Here is a 26901-nt window from a genome sequence, read left to right on the forward strand (position 1 = left end):
CTGATGCTTTACAGGGTTTGTGTGACTGAATTTGGACTCTAGAGGATAGGGAAAGCTAAATCTCGTATTGCTCAGTGAAATTAACATTTGAGCCAAAGTCCCCTGCTGCCCCTACACACATACTTAGACAACCCAGCCTGTTAAAGACTTGGTTTTGCTCTTTGCCTTTTGGGGTGTCATAGCCTCTTTATAGAGGTGTGGTGTAGGTATATGAAATGACCAAGTAGGAAATTTAGAATTGCCTTTTTTTTTTTTCTTTTGAGACGGACTCTGGCTCTGCCGCCCGGGTTGGAGTGGAGTGGCCCAGTCTCGGCTCACTGCAACCTCCGCCTCCTGGGTTCAAGTGATTCTCCTGCCTCAGCCTCCTGAGTAGCTGGGACTACAGGCACATGCCACCATGCCCAACTAATTTTTGTATTTTTAGTAGAGATGAAGGTTCACCATGTTGGCCAGGCTGGTCTTGAACTCCTGACCTCAAGTGATCTGCCTGCCGCAGCCTCCCAAAGTGCTGGAATTACAGGTGTGAGCCACCGTGTCTGGCCTGGAATTGCCTTTTATTCAGACAAAGGTCCCAAAGCTCTTCTACTATCCTTGAGCTGAAAAGGGATGGACTTCTTCCCATTCTTTTATCTGAAGGGAGGATTTCTCAGACCAGAATCTTAAAGTTTATTCCAGGCCCAAGAGTTTATGGAGCCCCTGTTCTGTGTTCTGTATTCTGCAAGACACCAGGGCGGGTGGGGGGGACTCTTATAAATGAGAAACCCTTAGTGCCACAAAGGAAAAGTGACTTGTCCTGAAGGCTAATGTCATGACCCCACCATATGACTGCTGAATGGATCTTAGGTTCAGAGTAGGGGAGCAAAGGTCCCAGGTCAGCACCAGAAGACTATGTATTTGTATTTGAAGTGCTTCCAAGGCAGACTGGGCATGTATTCTTTTAGGCATTCAGTCTGCCTGGGCTGTGGGACTACTGGTAGGGCTGAGGGGGTCCCCAGCTACTCGTTGGCCTGGACTGGTTCCCTGCTGTGGTTTCTTTGTGATTCCCCTACCCCCAGCCAACCCTCAAAGTTGCCCTAGCTTCCTATTGCAGCCTCCAGAGATATAGGGAAAGTAGATGGAAAAAAGTTATCAGGCACAGGAAAGAGAAAGAGATTTCGTAATCTTACAGGATGCTTCTGTCCTGGACCTGGGTTGAAGTTCCTGACTCCCTTCAAAGATAAGGTACCTGGAAGCCCAATTTGTTGGGGTCAGGGTAGGATTGGACCCATCAAACTATCCTTTTTTAGCTTTTGACTAAATGTGGAATGTGTGTTGGCCCCTTCTTCTATGAAGGGCATTCTTTTCAGCTATGAGCCATAAGAGCAAGCAAGGCCAGGCTCTGGTTAGCCTGCTGATTCAGGTGGCGTGTTTGCCTTTCTGCAGAACTCCAGTGCAATGCCCTTGATTTATCTGGGGCCCCTTGGAGGAAGTGTGTATTAGGATTTCAGGGTTTAAAATAGGAGATTCAAGGGCTTCAACTGCAAGCGTTGTTTTTCTTTTTCCCCCTATACTGTGGTAATAAGTACATAAGGGAAGACCTTATTTATTAGACCAGAATCATATAATCCCAGAATTAGAAATAATCTTGAAAGAACTGGTCACTAACCCATCCCCCACACCTCCTTTTTCACTTGCCCCTTGGTTTATCTTTTGTGACGATTTTCTGAGCAGGTTGGTGCTACACGTGCTTTCTATAGGTCACTCATTCAAATATTGGTAACTGAACACTTACTGTGTGCCAGGTACTGTTCTAAGGACTTGCCAGGTACTGTTCTAAGCACTAAGGTGCCTGTTGTCATGAAGATTATCTTCTAAAGTGTCTGTTCTCATGGATATGGATGTTAAATCAGTAAATAAGATAATTGTAGGTTGGGTTGTCTCCTTAGGCCTGGGTAACTTGGAGAAAGGGCTGAAATGCAGGCCATGATTGAGTCAGTTGTGCTTTTTTCTACAAATCAGGAACATACAGACCTATTTTTGGTGTTGCATCCTATTTTATTGAGCTCATCCTTCTGAGAGCTCATCATTCTATAGTAGAGTATTAGCAGTTTGTAATACTTTAAGTAAGACATTAAAATTTACTACCCTTCGTATGACAATAACTACAGCTGCTATTTATTGAATGCATGGTATGTGCTGTACTGAGAGCTTTATGTGTGTTCATTCATTAATCTTTACAACAACACATGGGGAGTGTAAGCCTCAGAGAAGTTAAGTAACTTGCTGAAGGTTACAGAACTGTTAAAAAGAGCTGGGTTTTGAACCCAGATAGGCTCCAAGAGTTTAATTTCTTAACTGCTTTGCTGTGCTCTCTTCTGTTGTATTTGAAGATGTCTCCCCAGATTCTTGATGTGAACTTTGATTTGTTTTTCTTTTTCTCATCTTGATGTGAACTTTGAGAGGCTTTCCTGATAAAATTACTAGCACTTTACATTTGTACAAGGACTCAATGTCTCTAATATGTTGGCAGATTTTTGTAGGGTAAGTGGGAACTAAATCCTAAATGTAAACTGGGTATTTTTTGTTTTTTCCCAAACAGTTCCTAGTTTGACTAGCAATAAAAACTACCAACTTAACTACTGGTTACTGAAAAATCATGATTCATTGGGTTTTAGTTAAGCAAAGTTTTCTTAGCATACAGTCCTGATAAAGTCAGTTCTGATTCAGTAAAACAGGAGTACCCTACTCTCTAACCAGTCCCTACTCCTGGCTGCTGCTTATCCCACCGGGGGTTTCTTTAAGCATTTCTGCTTTTCTGCAGATTGACGACCTATTCTTTAAGCATTTTATTAGTAAAAAAAATTAAAGTTATATAGGAGTAATATTTTTTGAAGTTTGGATGGAAAAAAGCCCTAGCCATATCATTTTTGCCCAGAAGCTATAGTATACATTAGAACTGCATGGGGAACAATTTGAAAATACTGATGCGTGGGTGGGCTTCAGTTACAACATTGCTTTGGTATTGCTATTCTAATTTTTACTTATCACTTTTTAGTCTTTGTGTAATATATATTTTGCCTCTTTGAAATAGCCATGAAAAAAATTTCTTTTTTTTTTTTTGAGATGGTGTCTCGCTCTGTCGCCGGGCTGGAGTACAGTGGCGCCATCTTGGGTCACTGCAACCTCCAACTCCCAGGTTCAAGTGATTCTCCTGCCTCAGCCTTCTAAGTAGCTGGGAGTACAGGCACGTGCCACCACGGCCAGCTAATTTTTGTATTTTTAGTAGAGATTAGGTTTCGCCATGTTGGCCAGGATGGTCTTGATCTTCTGACCTCCTGATCTGCTCAGCTCGGCCTCCCAAAGTGCTGGGATTACAGGCGTGAGCCACCACACCCAGCCCACTTTTTACTTTAAAAAATCCACTTCTCTCTATCCAAGAAAAACTTCACACATAAACCATTTGGAAGTGAGAAGTGCATTTTTTTTTCCAATTTAAAAATGTCTTTTCTAATTAAGGAAGTATGACATGTCCACTTTAGAAAATTTGGCAAAGAGGCAAATTTTTGAATCTCAAAAATAAATTGGTTTCTAAAGAAGACACAATGTGAACCAGAGCAAAGAATTCTGGGCAGATGTAAGATGGCCCCTGTCATGGCAAGGCTGCTTAGACTCTGGAAGGATGGACAGATGACTGATGTGACCTTTCCTTTGGATGAAGTCCAAGGTTCCTGAGCAGGGAACGAGCAACTCCTTCCAGGTTCAGTCCTTCCATGTAGATGAAATGGTTCCTCAAAACCTCATGGGAACTATGCAGTCAAAAACATGGGTTAGTGTGAGTTTTTAGGGGAAGGTGAGAACTGTCCTCCCTGAAGAGTTTTTGTAGCTCCACTCCTGTCAGAGAGGGTAGAAGGGAGAAGGGGAGTGGGCGTTTTAGTCATTGAAATTGCTCATTTCACCCCTCTCTCCCTGCTCTGTGTGCAGTGGTCTGACGCCCCCCAAACGCAGCCGTGGGAAGCCAGCCCTGTCTCGAGTGCCCTTCCTGGAAGGTGTGAACGGAGACTCTGACTACAATGGCTCAGGTGAGGAGCAGTGTTCAGGCAGAGCTGAGGGGGCCAGGCCTTCTGAGGAGCCAGCTCTTCAGGCTGCTGCACTGCTGGGGCTCTGTACCAGGCAGCCAGTCCCTGAGCTCCCCCAAACTCTTGGGCCCTTGGGCAGGGAGATGGCCCTCTCCCAGGCCAATCATACTCTTTTTTTTTTTTTCTTTTAATTGCATCTTAAATTTGAATAGGTTATACATGCCCATAGTAATAAAAATCAAAAAAGTACAAAAGAGTGTATAATGAAAGCTAGCACTCACCTCCCTGGAACATCAACTGCTAGCATTTTCTTTTCTATCTTTCCAGAGGTAATCCATATGTATACAAGCCAAAACTTGCATGAATAATTAAGAGAGTGAGTAGAGAAGCCTAATATGCACATGTTCCTCTAAACCATTCCTTTTTTCCAGCTAGTAATATATCTTGGAAATCCTTCTGTGCTTTTTATTGGCTTCCCAGTGTCCCATTATATAGGAATGCCATCATTTGCTTAGCCAGTCCTCCAAAGATGGACTTTTAGATTGTTTTCATTTATTATCATAACCAGTGTTGCAGTGAGCAACCTTATGCATAGATAATTTTATATCCATAGGGAGCCTATCCATAGAAGTGGAATTACTGAATTTAAGGAAGTGTATGTTTGTAATTTTCATGGATACTGGCTGTCCCCATTCACAAACGTTATCAGTGATAGCCTGTATCACTGAATCTCGCACATACATAACCCTGTAGTTTTATGGGCCCTGTCTCCTTGGACAAAGGGAATAAAGGGCAGGGCAGGACCTGGGGGAGAGGCCTGGGGTGGTGCTCAGGTGGGACAGGTGCAGAGCAGGCTGTTCTCTGAGCTCACCTCTGTCCAGCCCTGCTGTACAGGGGTGTGTGCTCCCTGGATGCCCTGTCTTTGAAGTTTCCATCTAACACACAGGCTGCAGGGCTTCTCTTCCTTCTTTCCTTTACCCAACTACTTTATTTTCCCTTAGCATCAGTTTCTTTCTCGTATGTGTGTTGATGGATGCATGCCTGTGTGTTTCATTGCTTTCCGTAATTGTCAGTGCCCAAAAGGCTGGGCTCATGTCAAGATGAATTTGTACAGCATCTCACACAAAGCCAGGAGTGGATTGGCACACTTTGTGCTTCTGGTGGTGACATCTTATTCTTACTTTTAAAACCACATGCTTATTAAAATGATGCCAAAGGATATTGACCTTCCGTAGTTCCATCACCGTAACATGATTGTCTTCATTTCTCTGTGTTGCCTTCTGTTTATTTTAGGCACATTTTTAACAAAATGCTGATCCAAACACATGTACTTTTGTATTCTACTGTTTTCAATTTTTTTTGTACTTTCTTCATGTTGACACATAATCTTTATATATCTCATGTTATTGGAACAATGTATCTAACAACGCATTATAATTTACTTAACCATTCTATTGTTAGGCATTTGGGTTTTTTCCAGCTTTTAACATTATATGTAATGTAGTGAACCCATATTTTTGTTTAAAATCCTTTTATTCATCTTGAAAGTTATTTTTCTTAGAATAAATTCCCAGAGAAGGAATTTACTGGAACAGGTGGTTCATACATTTTTTAAATGGCTCTTCAGAAATACTGCCAAATTACATTCCATAAGGATGGGTTTGGTCTGCAGTTGCATTAGTAGTATGTGATTGCACCAGTTTCTACTCAGTCTACCTCTTTGGTATTGGATTTTATCTTTCTATTGTTACTGCTATTGATTCAATAGGTGCAAAATAGTATCTTATAATTTTAGTGCATTTTTTAAAATTACAAGTAGAGTTAAGCACAGTAGCTCACACCTGTAATACCAGCACTTTGGGAAGCTGAAGTGGGAGGGTTGCTTGAAGCCAGGAGTTTGAGACCAGCCTGGGCAACATAGTGAGATCCTATCTCTACAAAAAATGAATAAATAAAATTTTTTAAAAAGTGAGGTAGTAATATTTCTTTAGAAATAACAATTTCCACTCTGTTAGATTTGGACTTTTTTCTTTGGTTGAGTGTGGTCACCTGCCCATTCCAGTGTATAGATGGGGGGAGGGAAAGAGAGGTTCTTCTGTGTGTTCAGAAGCATCTGTGAAGCACTCATTCACATGTGCTAGTGCATTGAGTGCAGAGCAAAGTAAGATGAAAAGATGCAGTGCCTGCCCCAGGGATACCCAGTATCAGGTTCTGACAAAAGAAGACATGCGAAGGACTTGCAGACTGCTTAGCTCTGCTAAGTGCTGTGCATCCAGGTGACCTAGGTGGCTAGGTGTGACCCTGTCAGAAAAGAGCTCAGTTAGCAAGTAATTTTACCAGGATGTCTTCCCTGGCATCTTTGTCCATGAAGCCTCCATCATGAGGACTCCCCACTCAGGGAGGCGCAGAGAGCAGTATGTGGCATTGCCCAAGCTGGATTTTGGCCCTTCTCCCTAAGGCTGTGAGGATGAAGCAGTTACATTTTTCCAGGGAAAGCCATCTTAGGTGTTCTAGTTCAGAGGTCGGTAAACTATGGCCTATTGCCTATTTTTGTATGGTCCATGGGCCAAGAATGGTTTTTACGTTTTGAAATGATTGAAAAGAAAATCAAAAGAAGAATGATATTTCATAACGTGAAAATTACATGAAATTCAAATTTCAGTGTCCAAAAAATAAAGTTTTATTGGGACATAGCCATGCTCATTCATTTATAGATTGTGTATGTGACTGCTTTCATGCTATAACAGCAGTGTTGAGTAATTGCAACAGAGGCCGTGTTGCCCACAGAAGCTAAAATATTTACTATTTGGCCCTTTACAGAACTAGTTTGCTGACCCCTGATCCAGTCTAACTTCTAAGGAAAGGAGAGGGAAAAGGAAGGGTGGAGGGGATGTTGTGACTCATTCCTGGGTTGCCCCAGTCAAATGGAGGCCACAGGCAGGCCTTTTGGGTACCATTCCAAGTCCCCTTTGGGTGCTGTCTCCTCCCCTCCCCCACCCCCCAGGCAGAAGCCTCCTGCTGCCCTTTGAAGACCGCGGAGACCTGGAGCCCTTGGAGCTGGTGTGGGCCAAGTGCCGAGGCTACCCCTCCTACCCTGCCTTGGTGAGTCTGCCCCAGACGCCACCCTCCTACCTCCCCTGCCTTGCCTTGGGGGCTAATCTGATTGGATTAAGCCAGCAGAGTATGGTGGGAGTCAGAATGTCTTTAGCTGTAGATGGGAGGGGGGTTTTGCCCCAGCCTGAGTGGGTCAAACTAGCAAGGCTCCCAGCTTGGGGCACTAAAAATAGGCTAAAAGTATGCAGATGAAGGCCAGGGTTTTTAGAGTTTTAATGGCATTTAATAGCATTTATTTATTTCCTTATGCATAAAAGTAACAGGGCCCATTTTAGAGAATCTTTAAAGCTACTGATAATGCTTAGACGTTTTATTAAATATTTGTCACGCTAAGTCCTTGAAATACTGAGGAAAGTATGATTATTCCATTTTCTAAGGAAGAAAACTGACTATTTGTGGTCATTCAGCTAATAAATGACAGGGTTGGAATTTGAGCCCAGGGCTTAAAATGTGTGACGTGAAAGCCTGTGTTCTGAGCCACTGAGTTCAAAATCATCCACAGTCCTGTCTATTCAAGGATAATTTGGGGTGTATATCCACTTACTCTTATAGAAAATGTATAAATATGCATATATATGAGACCATACTGCTTTTAGCCTCCCTTTCACCTAACAGCATATCATGAACATGCACATCTTATGCCATTAAACATTCTTTGTCAACATCACTTTTAATGATTGCATCGTCTTCAGTTGTATGCATGTACCATATTTTAACCATTCCCTAGTTGGTCACTTAGATTGTTTTGAATTTTTCACTATGATAAACAGTTGGCAATAAACTTCATTGTAGCTTTACCCTTGTGCACATCCATGATTATTTCCTTACAGTGAATTCTTAGGAGTCCCTTCTTGGGGCAAAGTCTATGCAGAATTCTGATACAAGTTGCCAAGTTGCCTAAAGTTCATTTTGGTTTATACTCACACCAGCAGTAACTAAACTTTTCATTTCTTTCATAGTAGCAGCAGCTAAAAATTCAATTTTTGCCACCTTGATTGTTATTTCTGAACTCTGTCTCAGTTAGAGAGGTAGTGTCCGTCTGGCTCTGGAAGATACCACTGATACTAAACCTTTGAGGCATGTCAGAATAATCTGGGGAAAATTTTAAAACAATACCCATGTCAAGTCACCTGCACCCCAGCACTATCAAATTAGACTCTCTGAGGCCAGACTGAGGCATCAATATTTTTTAGAAAACATCCTAAAGGATCTGTAGCCAGGATTGGGAACCACCCCACCAAGCTCTTACATGTATACAGGACTCTGGGTTTCTCCCAGCCCCTTCGTATCTGTGACTTTAACAGCAGCCTTTTAAGAAATGGAGAGGAGGAATTCTGATCCTGTTAGGTCAGATAAGGAAATCATAGTCCAAAGAGGTTGTATTAATACAGTTTGTTGGAGCCATATTGGAAACCATGTTGCCTACTCTACTCCCTCCTTAGCAGTAGCAGGTGGGAAAAATTCATACTGATCTAGCAACTGAAGAGTTAGGGCCTGGGGCTGCCTGCCTTCACAGGGCTCTCTGCCTTGCCAGCGGTGAAACTGCAGGACTCCCAGCTCAGTCATTAAAGAAGTGATTAAGCTGTGCAGGTTTGGATTTAAAAAACAAACAGAATACCTCACAATGCAAAAACACTAGCCTAAAATTCATCTTTTTTTTTTTTTTTAAATTACCCTCTTAATTATACATTTTCTGTTACGATTAAAGAAATTCAGCCACCACCTGAACACAACCTGTGTTTTTATTTTGGTGTATGCTCTCCTAGTCTTTTTCCTATGCATTCTTCAGTATGTATTTGCATCCATAGATAGTGGATATAAAGTTTTTAATTTTTTCTGGCTCTTGTCTGTTTTTTTCCTTGTCTTTTAAACATTTTTTCTTTTTTTTGGGTAAGAGTAATATACTGCATTATAGAAGTTTGGAAAAACAGGGGGAAAAAAACAACACAAACCCCACCATTCTAGTGTTGACTCCAAGCATTTTGTATCGTTCTATTTATTGTTCACATATTCATATTATAGTTGTAATAATAGTGTATGTACACTTATGTTAAGTTTTATCACAAGCTTTGTTACCATGCTGTTTTACATTTGCATAGTATTCATTGAATGAATGGACCATTTATTATTTTGGGACATGAAAGCTCTCCTCAGATGGCAGACTTATCCACCTTGCTTTTGCCCTCGGGAAATTTTTCACAATCTACCCTCTGCAAGCACCCTGGGTTCCGAGGCAGGAGCCAGCATGCCTTAGTCAAGAGGAAACATATCAGAGTAGCCTCACTGTCTTGTTTGGTAATCAAGGAAGCTTACAAGGGCTTGTATGGTGGTTCTTGTTAGGACTCTTCAATCCCAGGAGGGACAGACAGCCTGGGAGAGAGAGTTTTGATCAAATTACACACCCGGTGGGTGGGGTAAGGTGGTTCTTCCTTAGAGTAAACGCATAACCAGAACAACTGCTTTCAGCTGCTTATCTTAAGAGGGATGTCGTGAAATTGGCAGACGTGCAAAGGTAAATAATGAGAGCAGTTTATTATGAGAAGGGGCCCAATGGGACAGCATATGGGAAGTAAGATTGCTCTGTCTCTGGAGAAGGCTGCTTCCTCAGTAAGTTCCCAGTCTTTGCTCCCAGAGCTATTAGCTCTCTGCTCTGGAAGCAGGGGCTGCGTAGGAGGCAGTGGGCTGTGGAGGCCCAAGCCTTGTCTGGTTTTAGTCCCGGTGTGATTTTAGCCAGCTACATCCTGCTTCTGTGCTTGGTGTTTTCCTCTGTCAGCTAACACCTGTCAGCAGACTTCTCAGCATCAGCAAGAGATTGAAATGAGATGATGTGTGAATAATTAGGAGCTCTGGAAACTTTGAAAGTGCTCCCTAGACCTGGATTTTGATTGTTGTGTTGATGCTGCCGGGCATTTTGCTGAGCACCCGCCTTCTCTGAGCCAGGCAAGGCGGGGCTGGATGCCAGAAGCAAACCTGAAGAAGGGCCCAGCTGCTGCCCTTGTGGAGCTTGTTGCCTCAAGGATTAATGCATCCAGTGGCCCTTGTTTCCACCCACATCATCCCCCTCTCCATCAACCTCCAAGCTCATTCTCTAGCTATACACTGAGCCTCCTCTCTGATCTTACCATGGAGGTGTCACAAATATACCTGGTCCATGTATCAGGAAGGATTGTAGTCAGACAGAAAGGTAGTGGGTAACCAGAGACCTTGTTAGAACCAACTGGATGGCCTTCCTGATGCAGAGCCTTCTTCATAGCCGTGGTACCTAGGGAAGGCCCCCGAGCATTTGAGGTGAATTGCAAAGGTACTAAAGGGAAATTGACAGGAAAAAAAAAGTGACCTGTACTCTTCTGTCCTAAGGGACATTGGAGGAAGAGGTTTGCCTGTCTGGTCTGGACATCAAAGATATCCCACTCAGACCTGATACTCCCCTGATGTAGGTGCTTCAGCAGTTGGTCCTGCAGCAGGGGTGCTGCTCACCCTGGCCTCCCTCACTGAGTGCCCATGTTCTATTCTGCCTCCAGATCATCGATCCCAAGATGCCCCGGGAGGGCCTCCTGCACAATGGCGTTCCCATCCCTGTCCCCCCGCTGGACGTGCTGAAGCTGGGAGAGCAGAAACAGGCAGAGGCTGGAGAGAAGCTCTTCCTTGTCCTCTTCTTTGACAACAAGCGCACCTGGTTAGTGGGTGCTGCTGTGAGGGGGCTGAGGGGCACGCCAGGGGTCTGTGCTAGTGAGGTACACAGAGGGGCCATGGATGCAGTTACCCTGGTTTCCACCCAGGTGAAGGGGAAGGCATTACTTGCCAGCAACAGGCCTGTACTTGCCATGTTAATAGTAACTGAGGGGTGTTGCAGATCAGATTCCCTGGGAAACACTCTGAGGTCGAGACTTGCATCAGGAGGCTTATTGAGGAGAGCTGTGGAGTGGGAGTGATGCAGCACTGGGCAGAAGTTGCAATACAGCCCACTTGCTGTCTCACCTCATCCATTGGGCACATCTGGAGCTGGGTGGCTCAACAAGATAGAGATGTCAGGAATTGGGGCTGTGCCTTTTTGCCCTGTGCCAACTAGTAATTGAATGCCACTGCCCCAAGGGAGGGGTGTGGCCTGGGCCAGAGGCTTCCTTGGTGGAGGGTGATTCCTAGTGAGGGACTCAGATGAGAGCCTGTCGGCTTCCAACACTTCCAGTAGCTTCTGGGAAGCATGTTTCCATCCTGAGGGGGGTTCTGGCCAGTGGAGTGTCCACTACAGGAGACTTGCTCATTTATGGTTTACAGTACTTAAGGTTTCTCTTAGCACCATCAAGAGAGTACTTTCACCTTAGCTTCTATAGAGTGAGGAGGGAGAACTAGCTAATAAAAATAGTGATAATAGCAGCTGCCATTGAGTGCTTACTGCATGTACTTATGCAGATTGCTTTATATATCTGATCTCTTTTAATCCTCATTTAAGTCTTCATTAATCCCCTCATAATCCATTTTGCAGATGAGGAAGTTGAGGCTCAGAAAGTCCAGATCCTATAGCCAGAACTGAGATACAAAACAAGATCTTGTTCCAAAGGCTGTATTCTTAGCCACATGTTGTATTCACCTGGGAAGCTTTAAAAACACACACACAGTGTGCAGGCCCCACTACAGATGAGTTTATCAGTTCCTGGCATCAGCTGTACTTGCTAGCCATTGCCCCCTAATTCTCCAAGGCAAGGCGAGGCTCAGAGCCCCCCAGGGTGGCTCAGCTGGCCCCAGAGGGCAGCAGGTGGGCCTTTCTTAGCCTATGGACCCTGACAACTCTCCAAACAGAGTGAGGCCCCAGAGAAGGACCTAGCTGCAAAATTGATTTCATGCCATTCCCCCACCCTACTCCTGCATATCCTGCTTGCTGCCCTGACCTGCTAGGTTCTTGGTGGCCTCCTGCATGGAGTCTCCCAATTTACTTCCCTCTGCCCTGTACCCTCTCCCTGGTTTTGCTGGTCCTGGCCAAGTGGGGCCACAGGAGCCCCCTGTGAGACCCACTACTGCCCAGCCTCTTACTGTGCTTGCATTTCAGGCAGTGGCTTCCAAGGGACAAAGTCCTGCCCTTGGGTGTGGAAGACACCGTGGACAAGCTCAAGATGCTGGAAGGCCGCAAGACCAGCATCCGCAAGTCAGTGCAGGTGGCCTATGACCGTGCGATGATCCACCTGAGCAGAGTCCGGGGGCCCCACTCCTTCGTCACTTCCAGCTACCTGTGAGGGCGGGGCTGGGCCTGCATCTGCTTGCCCTGCCTCCGTCCCGCGGGGCACAGAGAATCCTCTTCTGCCCCTGCCAGATGTATGGCCGGCAGCTTCCCCCTCTAAGGTAGGCCAGGGACTGGGCTTCCTCCCCACTAGGGGCAAGGCCCCAGTTTTGACCAATTGCATGGTTCTCCTGGCAGGCCTGCTGTGTGCCAAAAACTCCCACCCAAGATCCCTCAGGGGATTTTTTACTGAAGAACCAGTTAGAAGTAGAAAGAGCTGTGGGGCTTGGGCCCAACTTAGGAGATGGACCCCACCCAGATGGCAAGAGGTCCTGGGCTCCTTCTTGAGGGGCTGCCTGGCCCCCTCCATCCTGCTCCCACTAACTACACCTCAGGGCGGGTGAGGTTCTGACACTGATCCCAGAGATGCTGTGGATATGCCAGGGTCCCAAGGGGAATCTCCCCAAGCTCACTGTCTCTCCCGCTTATCGCCCATTCTCACACCTCCTCCCTGTCCCATCTTCTGTACCCATTGCTCACCTTTTCTTTTTCTCTTGTGCCAAACTGACAGAAACCGTCACCACACTGGTCCTTTTCTGTAATGTCTCATTCCCCTTGAGGCCAGCTGCTATGCCAGGTGGTGTCTCTGCCAGGCTCCTCAGGGCCCAGACAGAGGCCAGCCCACAACCTGTGACCCCCTCCCCCAGGACATCACCTCCCACCCACAGACCTTCCCTTTTGCTGTCGACACAACTTACCAGCTCTGCGAGTGTGCCCCCTGGATCAAGGCGGGTCCCCTCTTGTTTTCCTTTGCTGCCACGAGGTGGTCCAAGCCTCCAGAGTAGGCTCCTGTCAGGCTGGGTGTGCGAGTGTCCATCTGTCCACGTGAACGTCGAGGGTGGTTGGGATGGAGCTGTGCCCGTCAGTGGGGTCTGCCCTCTCCCCGCTTTTCTCCTCTCTTCTCTCCTCATGGACTTTTTCTGCAATTGCAGTCTTAAGCTTCACTCTCCACCACCCGGATGGCATGGCGCCTGCCACCAAACATCTTCCTGGCCTGCACTCTGCCCTGCCCTGCCTAGCCTCTGCTACTCCTACTTCCCAACTTCAGGGAATGCATTACTTTTATTTCAAACTCTCTGCCTCCTTCCTTCTTTCTCTTCAACCCCCTCCCCACCTTCACCTTCTCAAAAATGGAAGGAAAAAAACTGTGAACGGGGAATGCTGACTGACAAACCAACACAACTTTCAGAGGCTTCAGTGTCTGTTCTCTAGACATTTCTTTTCACCTCCTGAGCACCAAAGTCGCAGGGCCAGTTGCAGGCTGCTGATTGCCATGTTGATTTTTAACCTGATATTCTTTTTAATTGTTTTAAATTTTTCATAGGGGAGTTTTGGACAAAACAAAGTCACTGGGGAGATCACTGCCATTTTTACACACTTGACTTTTTAAAAATACAACCAACCAACCACCACAACTTCTTATACATTTGGGACATGAGCCAGAGTTTAAAAGGGAACCAACAAAACACTATAACTTAAAAGGATGGGGTTTTGGATTTTGTATAATAATAAAAACAATACAGCATATGGCTAGGGAAGGACATGGTGTATATAATTGTAAAATACTGTTCTAAATTATTCAGGCCTATAGTTTCCATTATTGGAGTCCTCCATTGTGTGGCCACACAGTGTCGTTGATTTAAAGGAGCCAGTGCTTCCCCTCTCCCCAGGTAGTTGGTCAGCTGTGGACTCTGTGACCTTTGTCTAAACCTGTGTTGTAAGATCTTGGGACTTTCTCCCTCTCTTTCTATGTCTATCTCTTCCCCCCAACACTTTCTCTTCTTAGTCTCTCTTTATTTTTCAGTCTCTGAATCTTTTAGTCTCTCTCTCTGAGTCTCATTTTTTAAAATGCTCTTTTAGAATGGGAAACGGCTCAGATCCTGCTGTGGCATGGGGCCTATGTGTCTCTGTCGCGTCTGCTGTGAAGCACATGATGCTCTATTTATTGTAGAAAGTGACTTTATTTGCTTTCTAGAATTGTTTATAACAGATGGTATAAGAGAGGTAATAAACAGAGAAAAATCTATGCTTGTAAAGAATACAAAAGTTAATTTTACCTACTATAATATGACTGTCTGAAACTTATTTTCTCTCTGAGAAATAAATGTTCTAATGGGCAGTAGTTGCTGTGTTGTGTTTAATCAGTAGGGACCTACCCCCCACCCTTCTCTTCCCGTTCCCTACAGCCACCTCTTCAACAGGCCAGGACCATTAAGAATGGGGTTGTTTAGCTGTTGCAGTTTCCTAGCTAGTGAGGGCTGTATCTTTTTTTTTTTTTTTTTTTTGAGGCAGGGTCTCTGTTGCCCAGGCTGGAGTGCAGTGGCATGATCATAGCTCACTGCAGCCTCAATTTCCTAGACTCAAGAGATCCTCCTGCTTCAGCCTCCCCAGTAGCTGGGACTACAGGCACGTGCCACCATGCCCAGCTATTTTGTGTTTGTCATTTTTAGTAGAGACGGAGTCTCACTGTGTTGCCCAGGCTGGTCTCAAACTCCTGGACCCAAGCAATCCTCCCGCCTTGGCCTCCCAAAGTGCTAGGATTATAAGTGGGAGCCACCATGCCCAGCCTCTATCTCTTGGACCCCTGGGAGCAGTGTGAAGATGTTCTCTGACTTTGCTTCCCTCCTGCACAGCGCTGGCACCTTCTGGTAGCTGTTGGAAGGTCTGTCCTACCTTCCCATGCCTCGCCTTCCCTGAGGCCATGTTCCTTTAGGAGCCTCTGCTCCTCATTAAGAAGGAGAGTGACCCTTTGGACACACCTGGCACTTACTTACCAAGCTTGCTGAACTCGAGAGTCTAGGATGCGCACACCTCCTGTTTCATTGCTGCTGTTTTAATTCTATAGATGGGTAGCTGAGACACACACACAGGGGAATATAGGCCTCACTCCTCTTAAAGCTGGAAGGCATCCTTGAGCCTACCTGGTCTTCATTTTAAAGACAAGGGAACAGACTAGCAAAATAAAAAGACCAAGGTCAGCCAGCTGAGAAATTGTGGCAGAATTCTGGGACAAGGATCTGGCCAAGGCTTTCTTTATGGACTCCACAGCATTTCAAGACTCCACTGGCCTATTCTGTATCGTGTTCGTCTCTCAGTGGCTGTGGCTCTGGCATTTCTGGGTGGGAATGTCCTGAAAAGCAGAAGCAGAGGAGAGTTCCCAGAGACAAACTGCTTAGTTGCTGGGCATGGAATAGCTTTTCCCCTGTCCCTACTCCTATCCCATTCTGGTCCTACCTGGCTCCTACGCTTGTCTCAGTGGTGTGGCTGAGGACTCAGTGGTCTCTTGATCACTTCCTCGATGGGGCCTTTGACAGCCTTGTCACTGAAGTCAAAAAAGTGTTGAAGTTCTCGTTTTGGCCTAACTGATAAAGTACGGCCGGTGTGCTGATAATCCTTGTATTATGTGTTGGGGCTGCAAAGACACACACCCTGGTCTCAAGACACTCACAACCTGATTTATAAGATACATCTCACATAACTCCGCGTAAGACCAGCGTGAGAGTCTCAGACATGTGGAAGCGTTTAGGAGAAACCATGTTTGGTTGGGCAGTAATGAAAGCTTTCAGAAGCAGCAATTAATTCAAGCCTTGACAAATGGGGTTAAGAAAGACTTTATGAATTGTAAGTTGAATTAAAAAGACATTTGCAAAATATTTACAAAATATTTAGGGTGAAATTACAAGCTCATTCTATAAAACATTTTAGAAATAAAAGTGGCCAGATGGGTAGGATTTTAGCACGTGAGGCTAAGAAGCGGAGGCAAAGTCAAGAGAGGGATTGTGTATATTCCAGCTCCAGTGACTAGCTGACCTCCCATGTGACTGGAAGCCGCTGAGGTGGCGAGCAGTATATTGGGCTTAAAAGCCCTGTCACTGTCACTCACTGTGTGACCCTGGGCCTCTCTGAGACTGATGTAATAAAGGATCCCGAAGACAGGGCAAGGTGGGTGCCATTCATATATGGCAGGTAGCAGCATTCATTGAAAGATCTGAACAGGGCAGAGACTTGACTGGAGCTTGGCAACTAACTAAACTCAAAGTTAAAAAGCAGGAGTGTTGAGACAGGATACTGGGTGGCTGCTGGAGGGATCACTGTGGGTTTTGAAGGGAGGAGAAAGTATAGTTTTTTGATGAGTTTGTGTTGTCTATGGGACATCTAAGAAAAACCTCCAGCAAGCAGATGAGAGTTGAGCCCAGAGTTCAAGAGAAAGATGGGAGCAGATGACAGAAATGTGGGCACACTGGAGACCACCTGGGCAGTTAGAAGAATGGCCAAGGACAGCAAGGAAGGCGAAGGACAGACCCGAGGAAAGCCCCTTACATTTAAAGTCTGGGATTGGGGAGAGGGAGAGACAGCACCTTTTGAGGGGTCTGTTCTCCAGGGAGGGCCTCACAGGGAATGTCAAGCCCTCATGCCACAGATGGAAGGGAGAGGCAGGTCAGATGTGCTCGGCATCACAAACAGGAAAAGGCAAGGCTGGACCAGAACTCAGCACCCAGCCCTTCCTGGTCTCCACAGACTTACATATTACTCGAAGTAGGCAAAAGTGTCCTTAATAAATTTTATCAATGTTGTGATTGAAATTCATGAACTCAAGTCTAAAATGATACCGTGATATTGGGACGTGTGTTGGAGACACTCTGACTCTTGGAATAGAGAATCCCATTCTCCTAACAAGTTTAAAAAAATCATTGAAAGCATTTGCCAAAATCCCTGGTCAGCTTGGCTGCTTCCATTAATGTATTAGATGCCATTAGCACCTGAGTGTGAATGTGCCGGTGTTCAGACGGGCTCTCCTGACCTGGCTAGGCTCTGAGCTTCACTTTGAGAGAAGAGCAGGGGCTAGTGGCAAGACTGCCAAGATCGGAGCAGTGCTGAAGGAGAGATGGAGGGTGTGGGCCTTGACTACCCCGAGTCTGCAGGCCTCCCACAGTGTCTGCAGTAGGGCAGTAAGTGTGCAGGTCTCTAGTCCTGCTGGCTGCAGCCTTCTGGCCTCTCCTGAAGCTGGGATGAGGGAAGGAGGTCTTTGGAGGACGGAAGTGGTTTCTCCAAAAGGTGGGGCAGAAGTTTCTTACTCTGTGGTGAGGAAGAAGTGCCAGGGAGATACGTGCTGGGCTAGAGCTGGAGGGGAGTGCTGGCTCCACCCTGGTGATAGGGGAGCGCGGCAGGGAAGTGCTGGGGAGAGAAGGGCCGGGCCCCTAGTGAGGGCGCGAACTTCAGACCTGGCCCACGGACCTAGGTGAGGACAGGCGCTCTTGTTTTTGAGCCCAAATGTTGCATTTTCCAAGACCACTCTGACCCACCACGCTCCCGACCCTGGGCCTATACAACCCGCGAGACCCTATTGGGCACACACACACAGGCGGCTGGAAGTCCAGAGGAGTGGAAGAACACACCGAAAGGCACCAGCAGATGCCGACAGGCTATCCACTGCACGATGACGTGGAATTTGGCGGGGGGCGGTCGGAGTTCAGCTGCCGGGCAGCCCAATTCCAGGGGAACACCACCTTCCCACTTCATCCTCCTTCTGGCCTCCCCATTCACCTCATTAGAGCTACCTCCACTCAATAAAACCTTGCACCCATCATCCAAGCAAGCCCACAGGTGATCCTATTTTTCTGCCACACCAAGGCAAGAACCCAGGATACTGAAAGCCCTCTGTCCTTGTGATAAGGCAGAGGGTCTAATTGAGCCGATTAACACAAACTGTCTGCAGGTGGTTAAACTGGAAGAGCACACTGTAACATACACCCACTGGGGCTTCCGGAGCCGTAAACACTCAAACCTTAGACGCTGCAGTGGGGTCGGAGCCCACGCTCCCCATGACCTGCCTGTCTGCATGCTCCCGCTAGGGGTTGGAGCTACGGGGCACCAAAGAAGCGAGCCACAACCCCATCGCATGCCCAGCGAGGGGGATAAGGGAACTTTTCCCATTTCACTGGCACCTGGGGTGACCTTCTGTCTGCCCTTTCCCTTCGAGGGTGGCAGAAGGTAATCGGGATACGTACGTGTGTGTGTGTGTGTACCTATACATATGTATTCTCTTCAACTTTAATAATAAGGCCAGAACTCCCAGGCTACACGCGGTCAAACACTCTACTACTGAGCTCTACCCCCATCACAGGCTACATAGAGTCAAAAAAGCTAATTGTCCCCAAATTTCAGAAGGGCTGTGGTGCTGTTTCCGAAAACATTTTGTGTCCTTTGCTTGACACCCGTAAGGCTGGTTGGAAGAGGGTGGATTCAGTTGAACTCCTGAAGCTGTGTCTCAATCCCTTCCCCTTCCTTTCTGCCTGGTATTGGTCCCTTTGGGGGATGCAGAAGCCATACTGGGGATGCAACGTTGATGGTTCCTCATGGGCAGGGAGTGTCACATAAGGACCCAGGGGTAGACCCCTTCCCTCCAGCTTCACAGTCCCAGGTGACACCTGAAAGCGATTTTATCTAAGCTGTTCATGAAAGATTATAAAATTTGTGGGAGTTTTTGTATGTAATGTGGGAAAATTTTTAAGTGCAAAGGAGAAATTAAGAACTACCCTTATTCTGACCACGCAGAAATTACCATTTTAATGGTCTCTTGTTTTTTCTAGGTAGAGCATGTATTTTAGTTTCTTGTACTGGGTAGTTGAGAAGTCTGTTAGCTCTCTGACATCACTGTGGAAGTTCATGGTACAACGGGAATGCAAGTCCTCCCCACACCTCCTCAGCCTAAGTCTGGCTTTTTCTCGCTTGCTGTGGATTGTGGATTGGCCCAAACCAAGCATTGCCTGTTTGTTCCTCTGTTTTGTTAAAATATTGCTAGTCTCCATAGCATTTGAAATTAGATGGGAGCTACATATCTTCATCCTGACAACTTTGCTCTCTCAGGTCAATTTCCATGGAATTCAGTCCTAGACCAAATTCTGCCCCATGTACAAACACCTAATGAGTGAGGAAGCTACCATATGGCCATATAATTCTCCTCTTGATTGAGAAGTTCCCACCTCTGCTTTCGAGTACAGCCATCAGCATCAGGAACGAAGATCACTCCACAGCAGATACAACATGCTTCCGAGGGCAGGACCAGTTAGTGGAGTAGTCAGGTCGGGAGCAGGAGGAACAGAGCCGGAACTTTGAGTATTTGCATGTTTTAGATATAGTTTTACATATAGTAACTCTGGCACACAAATCTTAAGTTTAATCTCTATGAGTGTTTATATGTGTACCCACCCATGAAACTGGGACCCAGACCAAAATACAGAATGTTTCCAGTGCCCCAGAAGGTTCCTCATGACCCCGCCCAGTCAGGACCCCCTCTGCAAGTGTAACTACCATCCAGACTTGCATTGTCCTGAGTTAGTGTTGCTTGTTCTTGAACTTCACATTAATGGAATCGCACAGCTTGTGCTCTTTTGTGTCTGGCTTCTTTCATTTAACATTGTAGCTCTGAGCTCCACCCTGTTTTGCATGTAGCTATAGTTTGCTTTTTGTTGTTGCTGAGTAATAGTCCATCATCCAAACACACTACAGTTTGTGTATCCATTCTCCTGCTGATGGGCACTGGGTTATTTCTGGTTTAGGGCTGTTATAAATAACACTGCTGTGAACATTCTTGTACATGTCATTTGATGGACATAAGTGCTTGTATGTCCCAGGAATGGAATTACTAGGTCACGGGGCAGATATATGTTTAGCTTTAGTGGATTCTGCCAGTTTCCCATTTGGTGTTCAATTTACATTCCCTCCTGTATTCATCTGATCTTGCACAGCTCCCCACCTGTATTAGTCTGATCTCTCCCAGCTATAAATACATACCTGAGACTTGGTAATTTATATAAAGAAAAAAAGAGGTTTAATTGGCTCATGGTTCTGCAGACTGTATAGGAAGCATGGCTGGGGAGGCCTCAGGAAACGTAGAATCATAGCTGAAGGGGAAGGCGAAGCAGGCACATCTTATGTGGCCAGAGCAGGAGGAAGGGAGCAAAGTGGGAGGTGCTACACACTTTAAAACAACCAGATCTGGCTGGGCACGGTGGCTCACGCCTGTAATCCCAGCACTTTGGGAGGCCGAGGCGGGCGGATCACGAGGTCAGGAGACCGAGACCATCCTGGCTAATATGGTGAAACCCTGTCTCTACTAAAAATACAAAAAATTAGCCAAGTGCTGTGGCAAGTGCCTGCAGTCCCAGCTACTCCAGAGGCTGAGGCCGGAGAATGGCATGAACCCAGGAGGCGGAGCTTGCAGCGAGCCGAGATCATGCCCCTGTACTCCAGCCTGGGCGACAGAGCGAGACTCTGTCTCAAAAAAACAAAACAAAAAACAACCAGATCTGAGTCATGATCCAATCACCTCCCACCCGGCCCTTCCTCCAACACTGGGAATTAAAATTCAACATGAGATTTAGGTGGGGACACATATCCAGGCCATATCAGAGTGTAGTTGCTCCACATCTGTGCCAACACACAGTACTGCCGGCCTGTGGCGTTTGCTCCAGACCCACTTGTTGAGTGACTTCCATTAAGCTCCACTGTGCAGCAAGGCCTCTGTTTTCCTTTATAGTACTTTCTGGCTTTAGAGGGAGAGTTATGAACTGCCAAGGTGCTTTTCAACTGGGGAATTCTGATTAAGAGGATGGTGAGCGGGGAGAGCTCCCTGGAGTGGATTCGCTGCTGATCCTGTCCTGGACGCCAGGGCATGAATGCACCTGGCTGTGCAGCCCAGGCTTCTCTTAGCACCCACTTCCGTACTATGGTGCCACCCAGATCCCTGCATGGGCTGTTTGGGAAATAGGGTCACACTGGACAGTCCTTTTTAGTTCAGAGCAACACAACCGTTCCCACCTCATCCTCCCCGTCACTGCCATTGGGCTCTGAGGACCCACTTCTGCTCGAGGGTTGCTTTTTTATTTTCTGTTTTTGTTTTCTTGAGATAGGGTCTCACTCTGTTGCCCAGGCTGGAGTGCAGTGGTTCGATCACAGATCACTGCAACCTGTGCCTCGTGGGGCTCAAGCGATTCTCCCCGCTCAGCCTCCCAAATAGCTGGGACCACAGGTGTGTGCACCACCATGCCCGACTAGACTAATATGGTATTTTTTGTAGAGATGGGGTTTTGCCATGTTGCCCAGGCTGGTCACGAACTCCTGGGCTCAAGGGATTCACTGGCTTTGGCTTCCCAAAGTGCTGGGATTACAGGCGTGAGCCACTGTGCCAGGCCTGAGGGACCCATTTTTGAATACAGACCCCAGCCTGTGTCCTGAGGTGTTATACTTACCGGTGGCGCAGAAAGGACCCCTGCGCATCGCACCCATTGTGTCCTTGTCTACTGGCTGATGCCCAAAATTCTACCCTTAGTGCTTCATGCTTTTACCTCTCAAGGGCATGATCCTTGGGGACATGGCAGTGACCCTGGTTAGAGTGGGCCTGTTTTCCTTTAAGTGACTGGTATCCCAGTGTGAACAAAGGATGTGTGAGCAGGTTTCGATAAGGCAATACAGCAAGGACACTGAGTCCTTGAGGGGAAGGTTTAAAAGGAGATGAAAAGGGCCTACTTGCGGCTGGCTGACCTTGGTGCCACAGACGCACATTTCAGCCATCAAGGATGAAGGCTCAGAAGACTCTGAAGCAACTTCAAAGGAATCGCTCGGATCACAGGTGGGGTGAAGGTTGGAGATAAGAAGGCAGGGCCAGGGAAAAAGACCCAAGGGAGCCTCGTTTGGAAGCAGAGCTCTGGAAACAAGACTGCAGAGCCAGGGTCAAGCTGGGCAACTGTTTGAAGCCGGCCCCATCCTCAGGTGCAAGAAAGAGCATCCTCTGGGTCTAGGCCTGAGTTGTGTGCGGAGGACACAGGCTTTCCTGGGCGGGCCCTCAGGCTTCTGGCTCCACTCGTGCCTGTGGCATACACACAGGTTTTGATAGCCAGAGCCTCGCCAGTCCTCCTTTTTCTGCTCCCTGTCCCTCCCGGGACCAGGACTTGGCCTCTCCCCTCTACCTTCCCTTTTCTTCGTCCTTCCCCTATCTCCTTCTCTTTTTTTTTTTTTTTTTTTGAGACGGAGTCTTGCTCTGTGCCCCAGGCTGGAGTGCAGTGGCGCGATCTCGGTTCACTGCAAGCTCCGCCTCCCGGGTTCACGCCATTCTCCTGCCTCAGCCTCCCGAGTAGCTGGGACTACAGGCGCCCGCCACCTCGCCCGGCTAATTTTCTTGTATTTTTAGTAGAGACGGGGTTTCACCGTGTTAGCCAGGATGGTCTCGATCTCCTGACCTCGTGATCCGCCCGTCTCGGCCTCCCAAAGTGCTGGGATTACAGGCTTGAGCCACCGCGCCCGGCCTCTCCTTCTCTTTAAATTTTGTGATTTTTAAGTTCAATTGATTTATTGTCCCTCCTTGTCCCCAGCCTCCCAGTTCTCCTCCCCAGAGGAAACCAATTTCACCAGTTGCATGTGTAACTTTCCAGAGATACTTTATGCACATGAATGATGTGCATGTCCCCTTTCTCTATACAAATGGTAGCATAGTTTTTATACTGTTCTAGGCCTCATTTAAAATTTTAAAATTAAATATCGAGTAGATACAAAAATAGTATAGAATATATATACATTTTAAAAACATTCACAATACAATAGGCCAGCATGGGTACCCACGCCCTGTTCTAGATAAAGAAGCTGGGCTTTTGAAACCATGTACCTCTCTCCAGGCCCACCTCCTCTTCCCCTAAATACTACCATGAATCTTACGCTTATCCTGCACTTTTTGTTTCTTTATAATCCTACTGCTTGTTTATAATAGATTACAATAAATATACTATATTTTTATACTAAATAAGATAAATGTAATAAACATTATATGTAACAGACATAAATATATATAACACATTAATATGGTATACCGCCTCACTTTTTTGGATTATGAACAGTTTTCTACAGCTTGCTTTTATTTCACCCATAATTATAGTTCTGAAGTTCAGTGTACTGATATGCATGTCTGGAGTTAGTTCATTTTTCACTCTTGTATAGAATTCCATTGCACGGGGATACTATGATTATCTTCATTGGACTGTTTATTAATAATAATTATTATTGTTTTCTAATTTATTTTTTGAGACAGGGTCTCACTCTGTTGCCCAGTCTGGAATGCAGTGGTGCAATCATGGCTCACTGCAGCCTCAACCTCCAGGGCTCAAACGATCCTCCTACCTCAGCCTCCCAATTAGCTGGGACTACAAGCATGAGCCACCACACCTGGCTAATTTGTAAAACTTATTTTATAGAGAAGAGGTCTCACTGTGTTGCCCAGGCTGGCCTTGAACTCTCAGCCTCAATAGTCCTCCTGCCTCAGCCTCCCAAAGGGTGGCTTATGCCTGCTGGGATTACAGGCATGAGCCACTGTGCTTGGCCTCACTGGACTATTTTAGGACATTGGGTTGCTTTCAATTTTGGGCTTCTAGGAACAGAGCTGGTACAAATGTTCTTAATTGTTTCTTCTGGTGTGTGTTGGGGGGAATGTTGGGGGGTGGGGGTTGGGTAAGAACTTCTCTAGGGCATTTGCAAGGTCACTGAGAAAGTACATTGTCAACTTCAGTAGATAATGCCAAAGTTTTAAAAAGTGGTTATAACCATTCACACACCCGCTAGTAGTTTGAGCATTCCTCTGGCTCCACTTCCCACCAACACCTGCAATTATCAGCTTTTTAATTTTGTAGATGGTTTTGTGTGAAATTGTAACTCACTGTGGTTTTAGTTTTCATTTCCCTGGTTATGCATGCTGCATTGTTTTACTTAAAATATGTCTTGGTGACTATTCCATATCAGAGCAGTGAGGACTTCCTCCTCCTTTCTTGGCTGGAGAATGTTCCATCGTCATATGAAAATCTTGTGGTCAATTTAACCCGTTCCCTATTGATAGACACTGAGTGGGCTCCAGCCTTTTGCAGTCGATTCTGCGATGCATAACTTTGTGTATAGATAGCAGGGCGCAGCTGCACATGGGGGTGTGGACATGTAGGTTTTTCACAGGAACTTCCTGAGATGCTTAGAAGAAAAGGAAAGATAGTGTTTGCTCCCCCTGGCCCTGTGCCTCCCTATTTTCAGCAAATTCCCTTAATTCCATGAGTGCCTCAGGGTCAGAATGACATCCATCCTGTCCTGTTTGTACTGCACCATCTTTTCTCTCAGTGATGATGTTCCTCTCCCACCTACATCCCTTCGAGCCACCCCCACCTCCACAAAGACTCCTCAGGAATTGTCTCTACCCAGCATCTCTTACTTTTTCTTTTCTTTTTCTTCCTTTCTCTCTTTCTCTCTTCCTTCCTTCCTTCCTTCCTTCCTTCCTTCCTTCTTTCCTTCCTTCCTTCCTTTCTCTCTCTCTCTCTCTCTCTCTCTTCTTCCCCCCTACTCCCTCCCTCCCTCCCTCCCTTCCTTTTCTTTCCTTCTTTTTTTCCTTTTTTTTTTTTTTTTTTTTTTTTGATCAGAGTCTTGCTCTGTCACCCAGGCAGGAGAGCAGTGGTGCAATCATGGCTCACTGTAGCCTCAAACTCCTGGACTCAAGCGATCCTCTTGCCTCAGCCTGCCAAATAGCTAGGACTGCAGCTGCTCGCCGCCATGCCCAGCTATATATTTTATAGAGACAGGGTCTTGCTATGTTGCCTTGGCTGGTCTCAAACTCCTAGGCTCAAGCAATCCTCCCTGCTCAGCGTCCCCAGTCACTGCCAGACAACTTTCTTATGAACACCCCCATTTCGAGAATTCAAGTTAGTATTAACTGAGGGATTAGACTTTGCCTGGCCCTGAAAGAGAGAAAAATAAGCTGACCACCACTCTAGAGAGTGTTTAGTCTCAAAAGTGGGCACAGTAACACACACACACACACACACAAAACCAACCAACCAAACAAAAAAACAGGTAAAGGCAGACAAATCCCAACCCATCCCCTATGTGCTATGCCCTGGGCAAACCCTCTGACATCCCTCAGACTCAGCTTCTTTCTCTATGAAAAGGGACAATAACACTTACCTCTTGTGGGTGTGAGGCAGATGAGGGCCAATGTTAATAAACCACTCACATTCATGCACTCACTAGTCCAAGCTTTCATTGTTGTCAATGATAATTCTAATTCGAGCAAGCTATGAAGAGGCTATGACAGACACAAAATCAGCCAGAGGGGAGCCCACATTGGAGGGCAGCCCACATCAGAGGGCGTCCTGGAGGAGGAGATGATTGAGCTGCTTCTATCAAGGTAAGCATTGTATAGGCAAGTGGGAAAATGTGCATGAATACATGGTAGGGGATGGTGAGAAGATTCTTGAAGGAGAGATCTGCAAAATCAGAAGCATGAAGAGTGAGGGAGGAAAGATTTGGACATGTTTGGGAACCAGTGCGTAAGTGGGGAGAGATGTGGATTGTAAAGGGTGTAGGACCTACTGCCCGAGAGGTGGCAAGAGCTCCATCTTTGAGAACTCAGTGGGCAAAACGAAGTCCTGGGGTGGGCCCAGGAATTGGCCCTGCACCAGAAATTCAGATGCACACTTGTGTTTGAGAATTGCTATTTTCATCTGAGGAAGGAGGTGCCGCCCAGGATGAAGGGATGTGGGGTTCAGTAGAGCAGGACCCTACTACCAGAGAGCCCAGCAGTTAGTCTGCAGGGGGCTTTGCTTTGGGAGGAAGCCTGGGGGCTGGTATTGCTTTTGACTCAAGATACTCACCTCCCCCAACTCTGCTTTGATGTGGTATCCTGCAGGCATAAGGACTGCCATGAGCTGGCGCCTGGGGCATTGCATGGGAAAGGAAAAGATGAATTGCATGTGCCCTCCAGGAAGTTTGGAAGCCAGCCTGGAGAGTGGGAAGCCAGGGCTGACTAAACATCTATAGCAACCATTTCCAGCTAAGAGCTTTAAACTCATTAGTCTCAATCTCCCAACAGTCCACGAGGGTTGGAGGCATTATGTAATTGTCATGCCCCTTTCCTGCACAGATTGAGCCCCAGAGAGGTTGAGTAGCTTGGGCAAGGTCACACAGCTGGGAAGTAGTGGAGCTGGAATTCACAAGTCCATCTGATTCTAGAGCCCATGCACAGTGTTTCTTTCTCTCCCTTCCTCTTCCACTTCCTCTTTCTCCTCCTCCTCCTTCCTTTCTCTCTTTTAGATATTGCATTTACATGGTCTCAAAATCAAAGGGTACAAAAGGATATACAGTGATAATCCTCCTCCTCCTATTTCCCAGTTTTCCTTCCTAGAGAAAACTAACGGTACTCGTTTCTTGCAACTAGCTTTAGAATATTCTATTCATATATAAATGAGTATATTCCATAGATATTCTTCCCCATTTTTTAGACCAAGAAAAAAAAAAAAAAAAAAAAGGTGGCATCCTATATGTACTGTTTGGCACTGAGGTTTTTTTGTGTGTGTTTTTTTAACTTAGTATTTATTGGTAGTCTTTCTGTATCAGTTCATAAAGAGCCTTTCCTTATTCTGTTTATTATCTGCATATTCA

At 46.3% G+C, this 26901-nt stretch overlaps 3 protein-coding genes across 6 annotated transcripts in view; all 3 read left to right on the forward strand.

Moving 5' to 3' along the window:
* Nucleotides 1-14560, forward strand: part of BRPF3 (bromodomain and PHD finger containing 3) — a 35766-nt gene extending 21206 nt beyond the window's left edge. For 2 of the 3 annotated variants that reach the window (XM_050787554.1, XM_050787555.1), the window contains exons 10-13: nucleotides 3961-4058; nucleotides 7060-7157; nucleotides 10691-10845; nucleotides 12214-14560. In XM_050787554.1, the coding sequence (XP_050643511.1) occupies nucleotides 3961-4058; nucleotides 7060-7157; nucleotides 10691-10845; nucleotides 12214-12397 (535 nt within the window). In that variant the 3' untranslated portion in view covers nucleotides 12398-14560. Of the gene's footprint in view, nucleotides 1-3960; nucleotides 4059-7059; nucleotides 7158-10690; nucleotides 10846-12213 lie in introns of those variants that run through there. The other variant, XM_050787556.1, reaches the window with a different exon arrangement.
* The window catches only part of SRSF3 (serine and arginine rich splicing factor 3), a 400608-nt gene that overhangs the window by 18874 nt on the left and 354833 nt on the right, over nucleotides 1-26901 (forward strand). The window lies entirely within an intron of this gene.
* PNPLA1 (patatin like phospholipase domain containing 1) overlaps nucleotides 25195-26901 on the forward strand; it is a 71948-nt gene continuing 70241 nt past the window's right edge. Inside the window, exon 1 of one of the 2 annotated variants that reach the window (XM_050787708.1) lies at nucleotides 25195-25648. The gene's annotated coding sequence lies outside the window, so the exon portion shown is untranslated. The remainder of the gene's footprint in view (nucleotides 25649-26901) is intronic. The other variant, XM_050787710.1, reaches the window with a different exon arrangement.

This window comes from Macaca thibetana, chromosome 4 (genome assembly GCF_024542745.1).
Source record: "Macaca thibetana thibetana isolate TM-01 chromosome 4, ASM2454274v1, whole genome shotgun sequence".
NCBI classification, from domain to species: Eukaryota; Metazoa; Chordata; class Mammalia; order Primates; family Cercopithecidae; genus Macaca; species Macaca thibetana.